Source organism: Haliotis asinina, chromosome 5, assembly GCF_037392515.1.
Source record: "Haliotis asinina isolate JCU_RB_2024 chromosome 5, JCU_Hal_asi_v2, whole genome shotgun sequence".
Lineage (NCBI taxonomy): Eukaryota > Metazoa > Mollusca > Gastropoda > Lepetellida > Haliotidae > Haliotis > Haliotis asinina.
In genome coordinates, this window is record NC_090284.1 from 206,449 (window position 1) to 224,431 (window position 17,983).

The 17,983-nt window shown below is 42.7% G+C and overlaps 1 protein-coding gene across 6 annotated transcripts in view; it reads left to right on the forward strand.

Moving 5' to 3' along the window:
* The window catches only part of LOC137284447 (uncharacterized), a 133,392-nt gene that overhangs the window by 61,009 nt on the left and 54,400 nt on the right, over nt 1-17,983 (forward strand). For all 6 annotated transcript variants that reach the window (XR_010956904.1, XM_067816251.1, XM_067816252.1 and 3 more), the window contains 2 exons: nt 6,750-6,952; nt 10,835-10,880. Coding sequence is in view for 5 of the 6 variants with exons in the window: in XM_067816251.1 (XP_067672352.1) it covers nt 6,750-6,952; nt 10,835-10,880 (249 nt within the window). In the remaining variant the exon portion in view is untranslated. The remainder of the gene's footprint in view (nt 1-6,749; nt 6,953-10,834; nt 10,881-17,983) is intronic.

Genomic DNA, 17,983 nt, shown 5'->3' on the forward strand with positions numbered 1-17,983 from the left:
GTTGTTGGCTCCAGTGACGGCGGCGATTATCACAGCAAAACATTGTCAATTTGAGAGAAAGAATAATAATAATAGTATAGATGGATGCTGCACAGGAGGAGACCCCAGTGGATTCACAGGAACCAGTGACGGTGGAGACCCCAGTGGTGGTACCCCCAACAGTAACCAGGCAGAAGAATCCTAAGAGAGTAGCTGCCGGTTAAAAACGGTGGTGTAACCAACATAAAGTGACTAACCCAACCCGACTGTTGTTGGCTGTAGGCGTAACTGCTGCCGTGGTTATAACATGGTTATACACCTCCCACAGTGAGCCACAACCCAACAGTGAGGTAACCCCCAACAGTGGGGGTATGGGGGTATCCCCCATGGTAGACCCGCATATCATGTTATAATTTAAAATATTTTATATCATATATATAATGTCTGAGGGGAAAACGTTCGTCAATGACGCATACCACGCCACAGTGGTAGCCAGTCTAGCCGTAGGGTACGCTCGGTTGACTAAAATGGTGCTTAAACAACCAACTATCAAACTAGATTTCAACCTGCAGGATATGGGTATGCTCATAATGAACCTTGGTATGGCGATGGCCACAAAAGACATCCTAGTAAAACAAGGGATCATACCTGATAATATAATGAAATAAATATAGGGATGGCCACGATAGCTATGATGGTCGGTGGGGCGTTAGTGAATGCCCTGGCATTTTCCGGGAGTAATTTCCTCTTCTCGAAACTACGAGATGATCACGCGGCTGAAATACAGGAAGAAAGGAAGCGACACGATCTCGCTACTGAGAAATTACAAAGAGCACAGGCCGAGTACGCTAAAAAACGCCTCCAGAGGCTCGATTTCATTAACGAACAACTCCAGCGTGAAAACCATGCCGTTCAAACATTCAACGATGTCGATGAAGGAATGAAAGAATACTACAAACTAACTGGTAAACGATTGGAAGCGCTCAATGAACCCACACTCGCTCAGTACTACACACCATCCAAGGGACAAATGAATCGTGAACTGGGCTTCATAGTGTTGGGTATAGCAGCTACTGCGTTGGTTGCAAAGCAATTAAACTAAAATACCTATATAAGTAAACATGAGACCCGCTCCATACCGATGCGAATACATACTTATGGGGAAGACCGAGGCCTGTGGTAGGAAATGCAGGAATCAGGGGTTCTGTTGTTTCCATATGGGAAGTCCTAACTACACGTGTTCTGTGTGTGGTATCGGGGTTAAAGGGCACTACTGTCTATGTAAAGCTCACGGAGCGAACGTAGTCAGACATCAACTCATATACGAGAATAAAAAAGGCTACATAAAAGAACGTAGGCGACTGCTCAAGATAGACTCCAATTAGAGATTATACACACCTACGTATAGCTATGTCTGTGGAAAACATATTCAAATATGAACTGGCCTTATGGGGAAGCTTCAGATTTAAGATAATAGTGGACGTGGTATGGATTAAAGAGGGTGTTAAGTATACTCACCCCTTCGAATGGGAGCGGGATATCGCGTCTCAATACCATATAGAACGTTTTTCGAGTATAAATGAATACAAGGAATACTATACCCAAGGCGAGTACTGGATTGAAACAGCCACACTATATATTTTACCAGGTACGTGGGACGATTTGACAGAATGTCTAGAATTGTACCCGGCCACCAGAAAATATTTTTTAAGAGTTACTGTCGACCAATTAGACATTGATTCTCTTAGGTGTAAACACTATGGCTACTGTGCGCGAGCTCAAGCGGGCCGCAAAGCAGAGAGGTGTTATCGGGTATTCTAGAATGCGGAAGTCAGCATTGTTGAGATTACTAGGTTTAGAAGCCCCTCCTACGGTAAAACAATTAAAAGCTCAAGCAAAACAGCTTGGACACACGGGTTATTCACACCTGGGGAGAGCCGGGTTAACCGCATTGTTATCACATGCCCCCGTAGCACGTCCCACTGTAAAACAACTGAAAGCCGAGGCACACGATTTGGGTTTAGGCGGGTATTCTCGTATGAGAAAACCACAGCTTGTAGAATTATTACGACAGAATAGAGCTGTTGACCTGCAGTTCGTTCGCACTGAGCGCGCTGTAGGCAACTATTTGAGAGGTTGGCGCATGCTCGTCGATAGAAACATAGACATTACGGATATAAAGCCTCTGATAGCTGATAAGGTCAACCAGGAACTAAACAACCTAGGAAGTATCAAGTTTCAGATCACAGTGAAAATGTCGCTCGATAAGGAGGGCACCACAGGGGTCACTGAGTATTTTCAACCTTACTTCCGAGGTAAACAAGAGGTCGCCACACATACAGAGACCATTGACGCATCAATCGATACCAGTTTTCAGCAGATACGAGAATACCTAGAACGCTACACGCACATGGGGTCCGGGTGGGCTGTGGATAAAATCGATAACGTCTATCTAGACATAGCTAAATACGTGCCGTTCAGAGGCGGGTCATACCTAGCCTTACCCCCCTACTATAGGAACAAACATGCCATAGTAAACGTTAAGAATAGAGGAAACGATTGCCTGAGGATATCTATCAGGTCAACCTTATTTCCAGCTGCCACTCATTCAGATAGGCTTTCTAGCTATCCCCAAGATGATGGGCTTAATTGGGATGGTATAGATGAACCCACCCCCATATCCCAGATCACTAAAGTAGAAAAACAGAATAATCTGGCTATAAATGTCTTTGGGCACGAAGGTAATACAATAATAATACACAGGGTCAGCACGGTGAAGGATTGCCAAGTTATCAATATATTCATGATCCAGCGAGGTGAAAAGTATCACTACACATGGATAAAACATCTCAGCCGGTTGTTGCACGACCAGTCGAAACACAATGGGGAAAAACATTTTTGTGTACGATGTCTACACGGTTTCAGTCGAGCTGATTTATTAGAATCCCACCGGGATGATTGCCAAGGTGTGGGGCAGACGGCCATACGAGTCGACATGCCTAAGGAAGGTGAAAATATCCTAAAATTCAGTAACCACAAGAACCAAATGTCTGTACCTTATATTATATACGCCGACTTCGAAGCCTTAGTTGTGGGTGGGGATTCCCCCACACCCCCTAGTGGGGGTAGCTTCACCCACAAGACACAAGAGCATAAAGCCTGTTCGTTTGGATACATTGTCGTCTGTTGTGACGGGGAAACGAAAGCTCCGGTAGTGTATAGGGGGCCTGACGCGGCTGAAAGGTTTCTAAAGTGTTTGCAGGAGGAAGAAAAAATTATTAGGAATACATTATATAAAATCGCTCCCATGCGTATGACCCGAGTTGACAAGCTAGCTCACGCTAGTAGCACTCACTGTCACGTGTGTGACTCACCGCTTAACGGTGATTCGGTGAGAGATCACTGTCACATAACTGGTAAGTATAGAGGCGCCGCTCACAACGCGTGCAACCTCAAGCTTAAAATCAACCCTAAGACAATAAACATCCCCGTTGTCTTTCACAACTTGAGAGGGTACGACTCACATTTGATCATGCAGGCCATCGCGAAAATCGATGGTAATATATCGTGCATCCCCAACAACATGGAGAGATACATCTCCTTCAGCTTAAACGGACTTAGGTTCATTGACTCGTTTCAATTCCTCCTGTCGTCACTCGACAGTCTGGTCAAGGCTAACAATACCTTCCCTATCACCGATCGATACACAGACGTCGAGACTAGACCCCTGCTTATGAGGAAGGGTGTGTACCCCTATGAGTACATGGATAGCTGGGCTAAGTTCACAGAGACCAGACTACCTCCTATCGACTGTTTTTATAGCAAGCTGAATGAGGCGTCCGTCTCACGAGACGATTACTCGCACGCGATTAACGTATGGAATAAACTGGGTTGTAAGAACCTGGGTGATTATCACGACCTGTACTTGAGGACAGATGTACTGCTGTTAGCCGACGTGTTTGAAACATTCAGGCGGACATGTTTAAAACAGTATAAACTCGACCCCGCATGGTATTACACCAGCCCAGGTCTGTCGTGGGACGCCTTGCTTAGAAAGACCGGAGTTAATTTGGAATTGCTCACAGATTACGACATGCACCTATTCATTGAGAAAGGCTTGCGAGGTGGGATTTCCATGGCATCCAAACGATACGCTAAAGCAAATAATCAATACGTGAAAGGTTACGATCCTAACAAACCAACCAATCACATTCTATACCTCGACGCAAACAACCTATACGGCTGGGCCATGAGTCAGTATCTACCTACAGGGGGATTCGAATGGGTACCCCACGTTGATGTTATGAGCATTGCACCAGATTCGAACAAAGGTTATATCCTCGAGGTTGACTTAGAGTATCCCAAGGAATTACACACATCGCACAACAGCTATCCCCTTGCACCCGAACGTATGAGGGTTAACGCAGACTGGATGTCTGAGTACCAACATAACTTGTCAGGTGGTCGTGTGACAGACGTTGAAAAACTCGTGCCTAACTTAATGAATAAGACCAAGTATATCGTTCACTATCGCAACCTACAGCTGTACCTGTCGTTGGGTATGAGGCTGGCCAAAATACACAGGGTGCTCATGTTTGGCCAGAGCCCATGGATGGAGCCCTACATCAGAATGAACACAGACCTACGAAAAAAAGCCACCAGTGATTTTGAGAAAAATCTCTACAAGCTCATGAATAACTCGGTGTTTGGTAAGACTATGGAGAACCTGAGGAAACGCGTGACCGTGAAGCTGGTTAGATCTAGTGAGGAAGACAAGATCAGGAAATTGATAGCCAGTCCGGCATTCAACCGTAGCAAGATATTCACAGACGACCTGGCTGCCCTACACATGAAGAAAAGCCACATAAAATTCAACCGGCCTGTTTACGTGGGGATGAGCATCCTCGATTTATCCAAACACCTGATGTACGACTTTTACTACAACGAGCTAAAGAAACAGTACGGCGACAGGTGTGAAGTGCTGTACACTGACACGGATTCCCTGCTGATGGAGATTCGAACCGAGGACGTGTACGAGGACATGAAAAAACACCTCGATTTATACGACACCAGCGACTACCCTAAGACCCATACCCTACACAGTACGGTAAATAAAAAGGTCCTAGGTAAGATGAAGGACGAGTGTGCTGGCACGCCCATAGCCGAGTACATAGGTTTGAGACCTAAGATGTACTCCATACTGAAAGCCGACAATAGTGAGATCCGGAAGGCTAAGGGGGTTAAGAAGTATGTGGTGAAACAACACATCAAACACGCCAGATTCAAGGAAGCCCTGTTCAAGACCCGTACCTTTAGACATAAAATGAACACACTTAGAAGTGATGGGCACAAGATATACGGACTGACTATAAACAAGACGTCCCTATCGCCTATGGACACGAAACGTTGGATAGCTATTGATGGTATAAACACATACGCGTATGGACATGAAAAAATTTGAGTCTATTTACTACAGCCCGCGTGGGTACTGGAAAGGAGCTAGCGCAGTAGATAAGCTAGCTAAACTAGCGCGAGTACCCCCGGAGGAAGCCAAAGCGTGGCTTGAAAAACAAGCCCTGTGGCAGATCTATTTGCCAGCACCACGCTACGTGCCTAGAAGGAGGTTCGGTATTAACATACCTAATAGCATTCACCAGGCAGACCTACTGTTCCTACCCCACGACAAGAGGTACAAGTATGCCTTAACCGTAGTGGACGTAGCCAGTCGTTACAAGGAAGCCGAACCCTTGACCACGAAAGATTCGGCCCAGGTAGCCAGAGGATTCGAACGCATATACAAACGCAGCCCGCTGACGTGGCCAACAGAACTGCAAGTTGACCCCGGACGGGAGTTCATGGGTGCCGTGTCACAACTGCTAGCCAAACACGATACAAAGGTCAGGCGTGGCACGGCCGGAGCCCATCGCAGCCAAGCCATAGTTGAGAGATTTAATAGGACTTTGGCTGAGCGCTTGTTCGGATATCAGTATGCTAGGGAGATGGCCACCCCTGGAAAACGATCGACTGAATGGGTCACGAGGTTACCCGAGGTGGTGTCGGCAATCAACCATGAAGTCACCCGTCTCACCGGTAAGAAACCGGCAGACGCTATCAAACTAAAATCAATAGTTGCAGAGTCGGCCGCTCCATTGCGTGGGAAGGAGAAACAGATACCGGATAGGGCCCTAGTGAGGTATCTATACCAGCCGGGGGAACACGAGGGTGATAGCCGTAAGCGAGCCACCGATCCTATATGGTCAGTCAAAACTTACAACATAGATAAAGTGGATATGAAAGCCGACGAACCTAACTTGTACTACTTGAGGGGTGGGCCAGGTAGGGGGTTTGTAAGAGAAGAATTATTGATCGTACCGTACGGCACAGTGTTACCGCCTGCCAAGTCACGGTAAACGTGATGGCGTGGCTTTGTAGTAGGGGCAATAATAGCAAGAGCTAATGGTCCCACCAAAGCCTCATTTACTAAATGAGGCTTTTTAGAGGGGGTTTTTGAAAAGTGGTCCAGAACTCTCATTACCTATACTACTTGGTCGTTAGAGGCTACTAACAGGGTTGAGTGGTCAGACTCGCTGACTTGGTTGATACATGTGATCGTGTAGCAATTGATGCTCATGCTGTCGGTCACTGGATTGTGTGGTCCAGATATTGCTGCCATATAGCTGGAATATTGCTGAGTGGAACCAGTGAGACATGGGACTTGCTCACCAGAATATGTGATGTCAATAATGACAGTAATATTCATTTCTTGACAGAGTGTTGATGCCCATGGTCAGATATTTCGTCCAATTTCAAAGCTGCTCCGTCAGCTGGACATGGACCCACAAGCTGTTCTCAATGAAACTCTGAGACGACGACAACAGCAGCAGCAACAGAACAGTGACCACAGGATGCCTGCCCATGCTCTCCTCCCAGAGGATGAGAAGGATGAGTTACCAGTACATGGCCCAGATGGCAGGTGAGTCCAGCACAGCCCAGATGGCAGGTGAGTCCAGCACAGCCCAGATGGCAGGTGAGTCCAGCACAACCCAGATGGCAGGTGAGTCCAGCACAGCCCAGAAGGCAGGTGAGTCCAGCACAGCCCAGAAGGCAGGTGAGTCCAGCACAGCCCAGAAGGCAGGTGAGTCCAGCACAGCCCAGATGGCAGGTGAGTCCAGCACAACCCAGATGGCAGGTGAGTCCAGCACAGCCCAGAAGGCAGGTGAGTCCAGCACAGCCCAGAAGGCAGGTGAGTCCAGCACAGCCCAGATGGCAGGTGAGTCCAGCACAGCCCAGATGGCAGGTGAGTCCAGCACAGCCCAGAAGGCAGGTGAGTCCAGCACAGCCCAGAAGGCAGGTGAGTCCAGCACAGCCCAGAAGGCAGGTGAGTCCAGCACAGCCCAGACGGCAGGTGAGTCCAGCACAGCCCAGACGGCAGGTGAGTCCAGCACAGCCCAGAATGCAGGTGAGTCCAGCACAGCCCAGATGGCAGGTGAGTCCAGCACAGCCCAGATGGCAGGTGAGTCCAGCTGAGAGTCCAGCCTGTTGCACATATGTCATTTGACATGTCAGTGAAGGAGAATAACTTACAAAGACTTGTTGGAGGTAACTCTGGATGTTTGACAGGATTGACAATTTTCTGTGAATTTACAGAAATCCATGGATTTGAATGCAAATCAATCAATCCTGGACCCTATATTCAGCTGAAATCACTTTCACTTTCACGATCCCTGCTTTGAGGAACAATGGTATTTTCCATGTTTGGTATGATATTAATTGTTCTTCCATCATTGTACTGTTCCAGTACATTTCAGTTTGTCCAGATTAGACATCTGTTAAATTTCTTATCCCCCAGCATGTAATAAGGGGGATATAGTTGACACCTCTTCTGTCTGTCTGTCTGTCTGTCTGTCCATACATATCCCCGTCCATCCAACTGTCCCTCCTTCTGTTCATTCGGAATCATTTTGTTTCCGGAGCATAACTCAAAAACAGTTCAATATATTTAGACCAGGTTTGGTAGATATGATAAACTGAACCTAAGGTTGTGTCTTTTCCCATTTTCAGATTTTTGGCAGTTTTAGTTTTCTTGGTTTCCAAGGAAACGTTTTGATCTTAGTCTAATGGGCGGGGTGAGCTTCGTTTCCAGTGCATAACTCAAAAACCTTACAAGTGATGCTTTATGCTATTTACAGGTTTTTGTGATTTATTACTTTCTCAGTTTCCATGGAAACATTTTGGACTTAGTCTCAAAAGTGAGAGGTGTGTTTCGTTTCAGAAAAACTTCCTAATATCTGTCAACAAAACTTGAAAGATCTGTGAGGCAGACCTCAAAATAGTGCTTTTTGGTATTTGCAGTTTTTTGTCATTTTTGTTTTTCTACCCATGCCTGCCATAAAAGGCGACTATGCTTGTCGTAAGAGGCGACTAACGGGATCGGGTGGTCAGGCTCACTGACTTGGTTGACACATGTCATCGGTTCCCAATTGCGCAGATCGATGCTCATGTTGTTGGTCACAGGATTGTCTGGTCCAGACTCGATTATTTACAGACCGCAGCCATATAGCTGTAATATTGCTGAGTGCGGCGTAAAACTAAACTCACTCACTCATTTGTTCTTCTTAGTTGCCATGAAAATGATTCAGACCTAGTCTCAGAAGGGAAGAATGGCCTCCGTTTCAGGAGCGCAACTCCAAAACCATTTGATATCTTTCAGGCGAACTTGGCAGATATATGAGGCGATCCCAAAAGTGGGGCCTTTTGCTGTTTGCAGATGTTTAGCTTTTTTTTTCTGGGTTTCCGTAGAAACAATAAAAAAATCAGACTTAGTCTCAAACGGGAGGGATAAGCTCTGTTTCCTGTTTCCGTTGCTGTTTACTGATATTTGGCATTGATATTTTTATCCCCCCGGCATGTAAACCTTTTGCTGTTTCCAGATGTTTAGCTTTTTTTGTGGGTTTCCGTAGAAACAAGAAAAAATCAGACTTAGTCTCAAACAGGAGGGATGAGCTCTGTTTCCTGTTTCCGTTGCTGTTTACTGATATTTGGCATTGATATTTTTGTCCCCCCGGCATGTAAACCTTTTGCTATTTCCAGATGTTTAGCTTTTTTTGTGGGTTTCCACAATACAATAAAAAAAATCAGACTTAGTCTCAAACAGGAGGGATGAGCTCTGTTTCCTGTTTCCGTTGCTGTTTACTGAAATTTGGTATTGATATTTTCATCCCCCTGGCATGTAATATGGGGAATATAGTCAATGCCTCGTTCTTCCATAGCATAACTCAAGAAACGTTCCATATTTTTAGACCAAATTGATACATACAGGAATCTCAACCTATGGTTGTGCCTTTTGCTATTTAGAGATTTTTGGCATTTTTATTTGTTTTGTTTTTACATGGAACATTTCGGTCTTAGTCAAATCGTGGGGTGGGTTCATTTCTGGAGCATAACTCAAAAGCTGTTCAATATTGTTCTACAAAATTGGATAGATATATCAGTCAGAACCTAAAGTGGTGCTTTTTGCTATTTGCAGTATTTTGTTATTTATTATTTTCTCGATTTCCATTAAAATGTTTTGGACTCAAGTGGAGGCATGGGCTTCGTTTCCGCAGCAGAACTCAAAAAAACATTCAATATTTTACTGCAAGACTTGGTAGATATATTAATCAGAACCGAAAGTGGTGCCTTTTACTATGTACAGGTTTTTGTGATTTCTTTTTTACTTGGTTTCCATGGAAATCTTTCAAACTTTGTCTCAAAAGTGAGAGATGTGTTTTGTTTCCGGAGCAGAACTCAAAAACTTCTTCATATCTGTCAGTAAATCTTGGTAGATATGTGTGGCAGACCCCAAAGTGGTGCCATGTGGTATTTACAGGTTTTTGAGTTATTAGTTTGTCGGGTTCTATGGACACGTTTCGGACTCAAAATGAAGGAATATGCTTCATTTCCGTAGCACAACTCCAAAACCAGTTCATATCTTTCAACAGATCTAGGCAGATATATGAGACAGATCTTGAAATGGTGACTTTTGCTGATTACAGATACATGGCATTTATATTTTTCATGAATTCCATCGAAACAATTCAAACTTAGTCTAAAAAAACAAAAAGTAATTGTCAGATGATATGTCATCTTCTGATGACTCTTGTTCATGATTTCCATGAAAACATTTCGAACTTTGTCTAAAAATACATCATTTAGTTGTCAGGTGATATGTTCTTTCAAACGTGTGGGTCGGGGAATGTGTCATCTTCTGATGACTCTTGTTTCATACAGACATCGAAATTTGCACTTAGTTATAAGTTTATAATTAGTACATCAATCCCCTGGTTTCTACTCCTCCCAAGGGTTATTTTGTCCCTTTGTCCAAAATATAGTGCATTGTTGCTCACAAATCCATCTGTAATACATAAGCCAACCTGTGCTTTTTCCTTTTTGGTGGCGTACACAATCAGCTTCCTAGATAACTCCATCTGTGTTTTCTCCTATAAGGGCACTGTACACAATCAGCTACCTAGATAACTCCACCTGTGTTTTCTCCTTTCCGGGCTGTGTACACATTCACTTACCTAAATAATCTCACCTGTGTTCTCTCCTATAAGGGCTGCATACACCGTCACCTACTTAGATAACCCCACATGTGTCCTCTCCTTTCAGGGCTGTGTCACCTACCTAAATAATCTCACCTGTGTTCTCTCCTATAAGGGCACTGTACATCATCACCTACCTAGATAACTCCACCTGTGTTTTCTCCTTTCCGGGCTGTGTCACCTACCTAAATAATCTCACCTGTGTTCTCACCTATAAGGGCTTTGTACATCATCACCTACCTGATAAGTCCACCTGTGTTTTCTCCTTTCAGGGCTGTGTACACAGTCACCTATTTGGGCGAAGTATTCCTTGGAACTGTAAGTCCTCATTTTGCTACACTAATCACTGACTGGTTTTCTCACAGTTTTTATCAATACACATTCTTAATGCTTATATAGCTTTCAAGTTTAAACAATTCTTAGAATATGTGCCTGTCAATTCCATGTTTTTTTTGTCAGCAATCAGACCTTTTGCCACTCATACCTGTGAAGATCTCGGTTAGCATAGGTCTTCAGCAACCCATGTCATTTGTATGAGGATACTAACAGGGCTGGATCATCAGGCTGACTGACTTGGCTGACACATGTCATTGTATCCTAATTACTCAGGTCCATATTCATGTTGATTTCTTTAAGTGGCATTTTAGAAGCTGGTAGGATGAGGATGAAGACTTTTATGGATAGACAATCTCTTGCAATGGATCTAATGTTTCTCTGAAGATGCTAACACCTTTATCAAGAAAAGGATGCAATTATATGCACAAGGTCAAGTATATACATGGCAGGGATGTGAGTTTATTCAACTGAAGGGGGTGACTTGATTCTTGTTGTGATAAGAGATGATGAAGCCAGTGATAAGTCGTGCAGATGTTATAACCTTGATCTCTGTTGATTGCTGGGCTGAGCCATTTGATGTTGATTGCCACTAAGAGTTTCATTGTCTTGTATAATCTGACTGCTTGGTTTCTAGGTTGCTGATGTTCCAAAGTATGACATGGTTTGGGTGGGCTTGGATATGGTTGGAAATGGCTGATTTGGAGTCATGCTGGTTCCAGAACATTGACGACACCATTGTCATATAAGGACAAAACCTAGCACTCTTCTCAGTGCTACCTGGAAGAGAAAGCCCTACTGACTTCACCTGTGAAATCCATGTGTTGGCATCATAAGGTTGACAACATGTTTGTCATCATCCACCCTGGCCAAGGTCCAGACCAGCTGCAACAACACCTGAACAGCCAACACGACCGCATTAAATTCACTATGGAATGTGAAACCAACAACATGCTGCTATTCCTTGTTGTCCTTGTGATCCGACCAGCTGCAGCAACACCTGAACAGCCAACACCACCTCATTAAATTAACTATGGAATGTGAAACCAACAACATGCTGCCATACCTTGTTGTCCTTGTGATCCACCTCCCTACCAACACACTCCAAACCACTGTTTACCGCAAGCCGACACACACCAACCAATATGTGAACCAAGAACATCTGCTCTACCAATCTCCAAGAGGAATTAAACCATCTGAAAGATGCGTTCACTGACCTCAATAATTATCCACCCGAAATAGTCAACAGGACCATTGCCTCCACCCTGTCAGCATCATCTAAGCCACCAAGAACAAGAACAGAGCCAGCACCGATAAAAATCTCCATCCCCTACGCTGGCAAAACCTCATACCAGATAAGCAGACTCCTGAATCAACAATAACCTTCTACAGGCCAACGGGCGTGTCCACTCCAAAAGCAGAAAACCCAATCTCAAGGGTGTTGTCTACAAAACTGACTGTAACTGTGGACAATCGTATATTGGCAAAATATCCAGGCCAATCAACACCAGAGTGAAAGAGCACCAGGCATCAACAAACAAATCTGACAACAAATCAGCCATATCAGAACACATTCAGTCCACATTCAGACCCCAATCACCAAATCAACTGGACAGAATACATACTACTGTCCACTAACCAACCTGACTTCTTCAAATGGAAATTAACAGAGGCCATCCACATCAAACGACACAGACCCCAGAACAACAGAGATCAAGGTTACTTCATCCTGTAAGACATATGACGAACTCATCAACCAACGCTGAGTACTACCTATCAACCACCCTAAGAACTTGTATAAACATGTCCATACTCTCCTGCCTTGTACATCCCTATTGACTTCAGTATGCAGTCTATTGTTATTGCTTCTACATGTAAGTACTGTGCTGCCCAGTTAGTTTCTGTTGTTTTTGTTAATTATATACTGTATGTATATATATATATATATGTGTGTGTGTACCATCCTGTCTTATCTGCCTCTTACTTGCTTGACAACGATACAAGAAGCTGTATCGACACGTCGCTCCACCTGAATCATAGAAGCTGCTCATCCATAAAGTTTTGTCCTTATCTGATTCACCAACTTCTAGACATGCCTCTGAAAGAAGTTACCTTTGTCATAATCAACCCCACTGATGATCCTAGCTGCCTTCTGAGTCACTTCCACCACATGCCCAACATCAACGCATGAAATTCACAATGGAACAAGAAACTGACAACAAGCTACCATCCCAAGACGTCCATGTAGAAAAAGACGACAACAAACGCCACACAAGTGTCTATAGAAAACCAACCCATATGGATCAATATCTACACTTCTTATTTAATCAGCCTCTACAAGTGAAGACAGGTATAATCAGTACTCAGCTAACGTCAACAGAACAATCAAGAGCACCCAGAACCCAAAGGAAAAACTACCTCGTCACCAATCATCCCCATTCATCATCAGCCTACCACATGTAAATAATATCAACCACCATATCCGCAGACTACTTAAAGGATGAATAAACTCAATTTTTGGTGCTCTTTTAACCATTACATATGAAAGACTTGTGGTTAGTCGTACACCAAACTTGCTTGAGTCTCGCCCGCCAACATAACCACAGACAGGTTATGTAACTGTCGCCAGAGCCCAGCAGTGACATCACAGAAGGAACGATTTTCAGTTAGTTTTATAGAAAATGTGTAGGAAGCTCGTCATTTCGCTGATTTCTCGATGTTAATTATAACAAAGACATGCTGAATTGTTGTGTTGCCATCAATTGCTCCTTGGGGTTGGGTGACGGTGTATCTATGCACAGATTTCCACCGGACCCAGTAGTTTGTGCTAAATGGATTGTTTGTGTGTGCAAAGCGAACGTTGTTGAAGCCTTTGGTATATACTAAAACAGATGGTTCGCCCACTATCTCACTTCCAGGATAGAAAATGCTATTGAGATTTGTTTTTACCGAGTTATAAAATCATGACCACTTACTACACATTGCTGATCAAAAGGATTTTGCATGACCATAACAGCTTCTTCCTCAGAAGCCAGGTTGTGGTAGAGGTGACAATATTATTGAAAGTAATATTAAATTGACACCTCATCTCGCTTCCAAGAGTGAAATTATTACGTTACAAGCAATGTCCATCAATCAAATACATATGTTACTATCAGAAGAAAGTAATTTTGATTTTGTAAGTTGGTGAGAACAAACTTAAATGGCATTTATCCTCAGACAGGGTGCCGCCATTTTTAAAAATTGTGAAGTCACGAGCTAAGGTCCGTTGGAATTATTGAGATTATGGTTTGTTTTCATCAAGTTAGAAAGTCGAAACTACTTTCTGCTAGTAGTCAAAAATGTTTTTGAATCATGACCGGATTTTGTATGAGACAACTTGTAACGACTTCTTCCACAGAAGTGAGATGGGGGTCGAAGTGAAAGTACTTCTCGTTAAGTTTCTTCACTTGCTAAATTCACTTGGTTTGTAAAAGTTTACTTGTAGACACTTGTCATTATCGTCATTTTATTTTGTCTTATAATCCTAATTTCTTTAGAATCATCTTTGTATGCATTTTGAAACTTAGTTAAAATAAGCAATCTGCTGATACTTGTAGCTAATGTATATCAGGAATGTCATATCATATTTTGCGAATGTGAATGATAATTTGCACGCACACCCTAGTGTATGTTGTCTCTATCATTACACTTCATGATGAAAACAGGGATTCTTTTGAATGCTATGACAACTTAAAAAAAGAAAAATGCAAATATTAAAATTAAAACAAATTAAAGTTATAGGAGCAATGTCAAGCTATTACCTTGTTTGAGGAATGCATCCATCAAAATCCACGAAAACTAGTGATATACCATAAATCTGCAGAATTCCCAAGTGATGTGTCTTTAAACAGTCTAATGTACGAAAAAGTGATATATCGTTTCAGGTATTTCACATTGGTGTATACCTGTTATAAATTCATTAACTGAGCATCAAGTGAATGATGACAAATAATGAGTAGGTTTATACCACTTAACATGGATTACGACACCGTGTGATTTTGACAGAATCGTCTATGAAAACAAGGGTTGTAACTCAGAAATTAGGCAAAGCTGGAAACAGAACTAAATGATAGTAGATTGTGAGAATATAAAGCTTTCATATTTTTCCTTATCCTGACTCGTACTTATTGCTTATCTCCTCCTCCCTGGCGAAGGTAGTGGAATACCTTAAATCCCTTGAAGTTCCCTTCAGAAAGAAGTGAACATAAAAGACACTCACCCACATGTTGGCTCCCCTTTTTCCCACACAAACGGTCATATGACCAACCATGCTTTTCGCTCTCTCCTTATCACCTGACGTGAGCGGCTGGAGGTACCTGACGGCCCTGATACGGCGATAAGTCCTTTCTTTATTTTGGTTCGCCGAAGACCCGGGTTCGGTTCCCCACATGGGCACTATGTGTGAAGCCCATTTTCTGGTGTCCCCCGCCATGATATTGCTGGAATATTGCTAAAAGCGGCGTAAAACTAAACTCACTCACTTTATTTTGATCTTTAAGCTGAATTTTGCTCGTAAACAGTATTTGGAATTGTATATGCATTAAAGTTTATCAAATCTGTGATTATTGTGTCTTTATTAAGCATGTATTTCTTCAACTGAGACTTAGTCTCATTTGATGAAATTGTGTCTACTGTTTTGAATCGGCTATCGGCGGTTGATCCTTCCTTTTATTTGTCCAACATGCAAACCCACATGTTCTTCTAATAATCGTTGTAAATTTTGCATAGAATTGTCTGATTCAGAATTTACTCTCTATACACGGTGTGTTTACAGACGTGCTAGGGACAAGCAACGTCGGCTTGCATTAGTCATGTCTAAAACAAGTGATTTAAATTCGGGTAGCTGCTTAACTACATCTGCTGAGATTCATTCCAGTTAAATGTCTGTTGTTTCTTCGGGGCTATGTCTGGGGTCTGGCGTGTTGTCCCCTATACCTCAGAAGCAGGGTGGTCACAATCGAAGAAGTCTGTATCATCGAAGACGAAGTCATCTTCCTCTAAGTCATTGCAGAGTCATCATTCTTGGATTCTTTTGGAGAAGATCTAAACATTGTATAGATTGCCAATGTGAATCATATTTCACACAAACCCTATGCGCGACCTAGTGCATGTTTTCTGCATTACAGATTCTGCTGAATGCTACGAGAAATAAATTAAAACAAAATGTAAAGGTTAAATTTAAGACAGACGAAAGTTATAGCAACAGTGTCAGGCTATTACCTCATTCAGGAATATATCTATCAATATCCACATAAAAGAACAATATTCCGTTCATCTGCAGCTGGTAAATAATCCTGCTCTATGTCTTGTGTCTTTCAGTGGTCTAATATGCGAAAAAAAAAGTGACCCATCATCTGAGAATGTTTCACACTGGTGTATACATAATCTCGCTGGTCACCCTGGACAGCACACCTGGCAACTATCTGTAGGATGTCCGCAATTAGTTAGCCAAAAATGAGCAATCAATCAATCAATCAAACCAGTGGCGGTTAATTCTTTGTAGGAAGGATGTTGTTTTTACACTCATACTTTACTACAGGGTTTAGTCAGTATAGGTTAGTTAATCTACACACATAAACACTGCCTTTTTGACAAATCCGCAGTGGAACTAATTAATCAATCAGTGTGTTATCGGTTAATCCTTTGATCGATGTTTGTGTTTGTAGCTCATCTGTAAAACTCACTTACATGCACATATTACATAACATGCAATACATTTGCCACAACAGCCCTTAATTTATAATGTTGATTCTTTACTCCAGACAGGAGAAATGCCATTTGGGAACCTTTGTCGAGTAATTTTAGTGGTGTTATAATATCATTAACTGACCATCAAGTGAATGAGAAATAACACATGTAGGTTCATACATGTACCATCAAACATGGGTCACAGCAAGGAAGATGTAATCTGTGTCGCATGCAGCCTGAAAACACTTATGGCCCGAAATTTTGTTGTTACATAAGAAATACATATAGGCATTTGTACGTAAGAAAATTTTCAGATTTCTCGACCAAGGGCAAAGTCGATGTTATTAGTTTGTTTACCAGTTCAGATATCGAACACATCATCTGCGCGTTTTTATTATCATGGATGATAAAACAGGGTCGTAGCTACCAAAATTTACGTATGATGTTTGCTATAACAGTTGGGCCAACCCTCAATACTATCTATTTATAAAGAGCTATGTAATCTTTCGGACTTATATGAAACAAATGGCTTGCTACGTGTATGTAGACATCATGACATGATTAAATATCAAGATAAAAATCACAGAAAAAGGATCAAATTGGATCACTTATTATACCATCCAGGCATTAGAAAAAAACTACACTGCTGGGATATTTTGTTACAGTCAGACAAAGAATACCATGGATACTTTTTAAATAAAGGCATGTGATGGGCATCCGGCCTCCTCACTTTTTAGGGTGAAGAAATTCTTCTAATGTGGACTGGAGCCCAGTCCCCGTGTCTGTTATGGTCGAGGGAGCAGGTGCTGACCAATTTGCTGCTTGGTTTTGTAATTAGACCATCGGTGAGGAAAATTATTCACTCCGCATCAGAGCCTCTTTAAGAAGGAAGCCAGCATAGATGTTGTGTTCCAGAGAGGTACATCAATTCAGCATATCCTACAAGCCAATGGTAAACCTGCCACAAGTAACAAAGAAGAATCTTCAGGCATTGTCTACCAAATCAAAGACTCCAAATCAGCCATTCCCAACCACATCCAAGCCCACCCAAACCATGTCATACTTTGGAACAACATCAGCAGAAACCAAGCTGTCAGATTACAAGACAAGGAAACTCTTAGTGGCAATCAACATCAAACGACAATCAGCAGAGATCAAGGTTATTACATCGCTATGACTTAATATGATCAACTAATCAAACCTAATCAAGGATAACCCTGCTTGCCCACTGGCTTGATCATCTCTCGTCACAACAAGCCTCAAGTCACCCCCTTCAGTTGTATAAACTCATATCCCTGTCATGTATATATTTGTCCTTGTGCATATGATTTGCATCCTTTGCCTGATAAAGGTGTTAG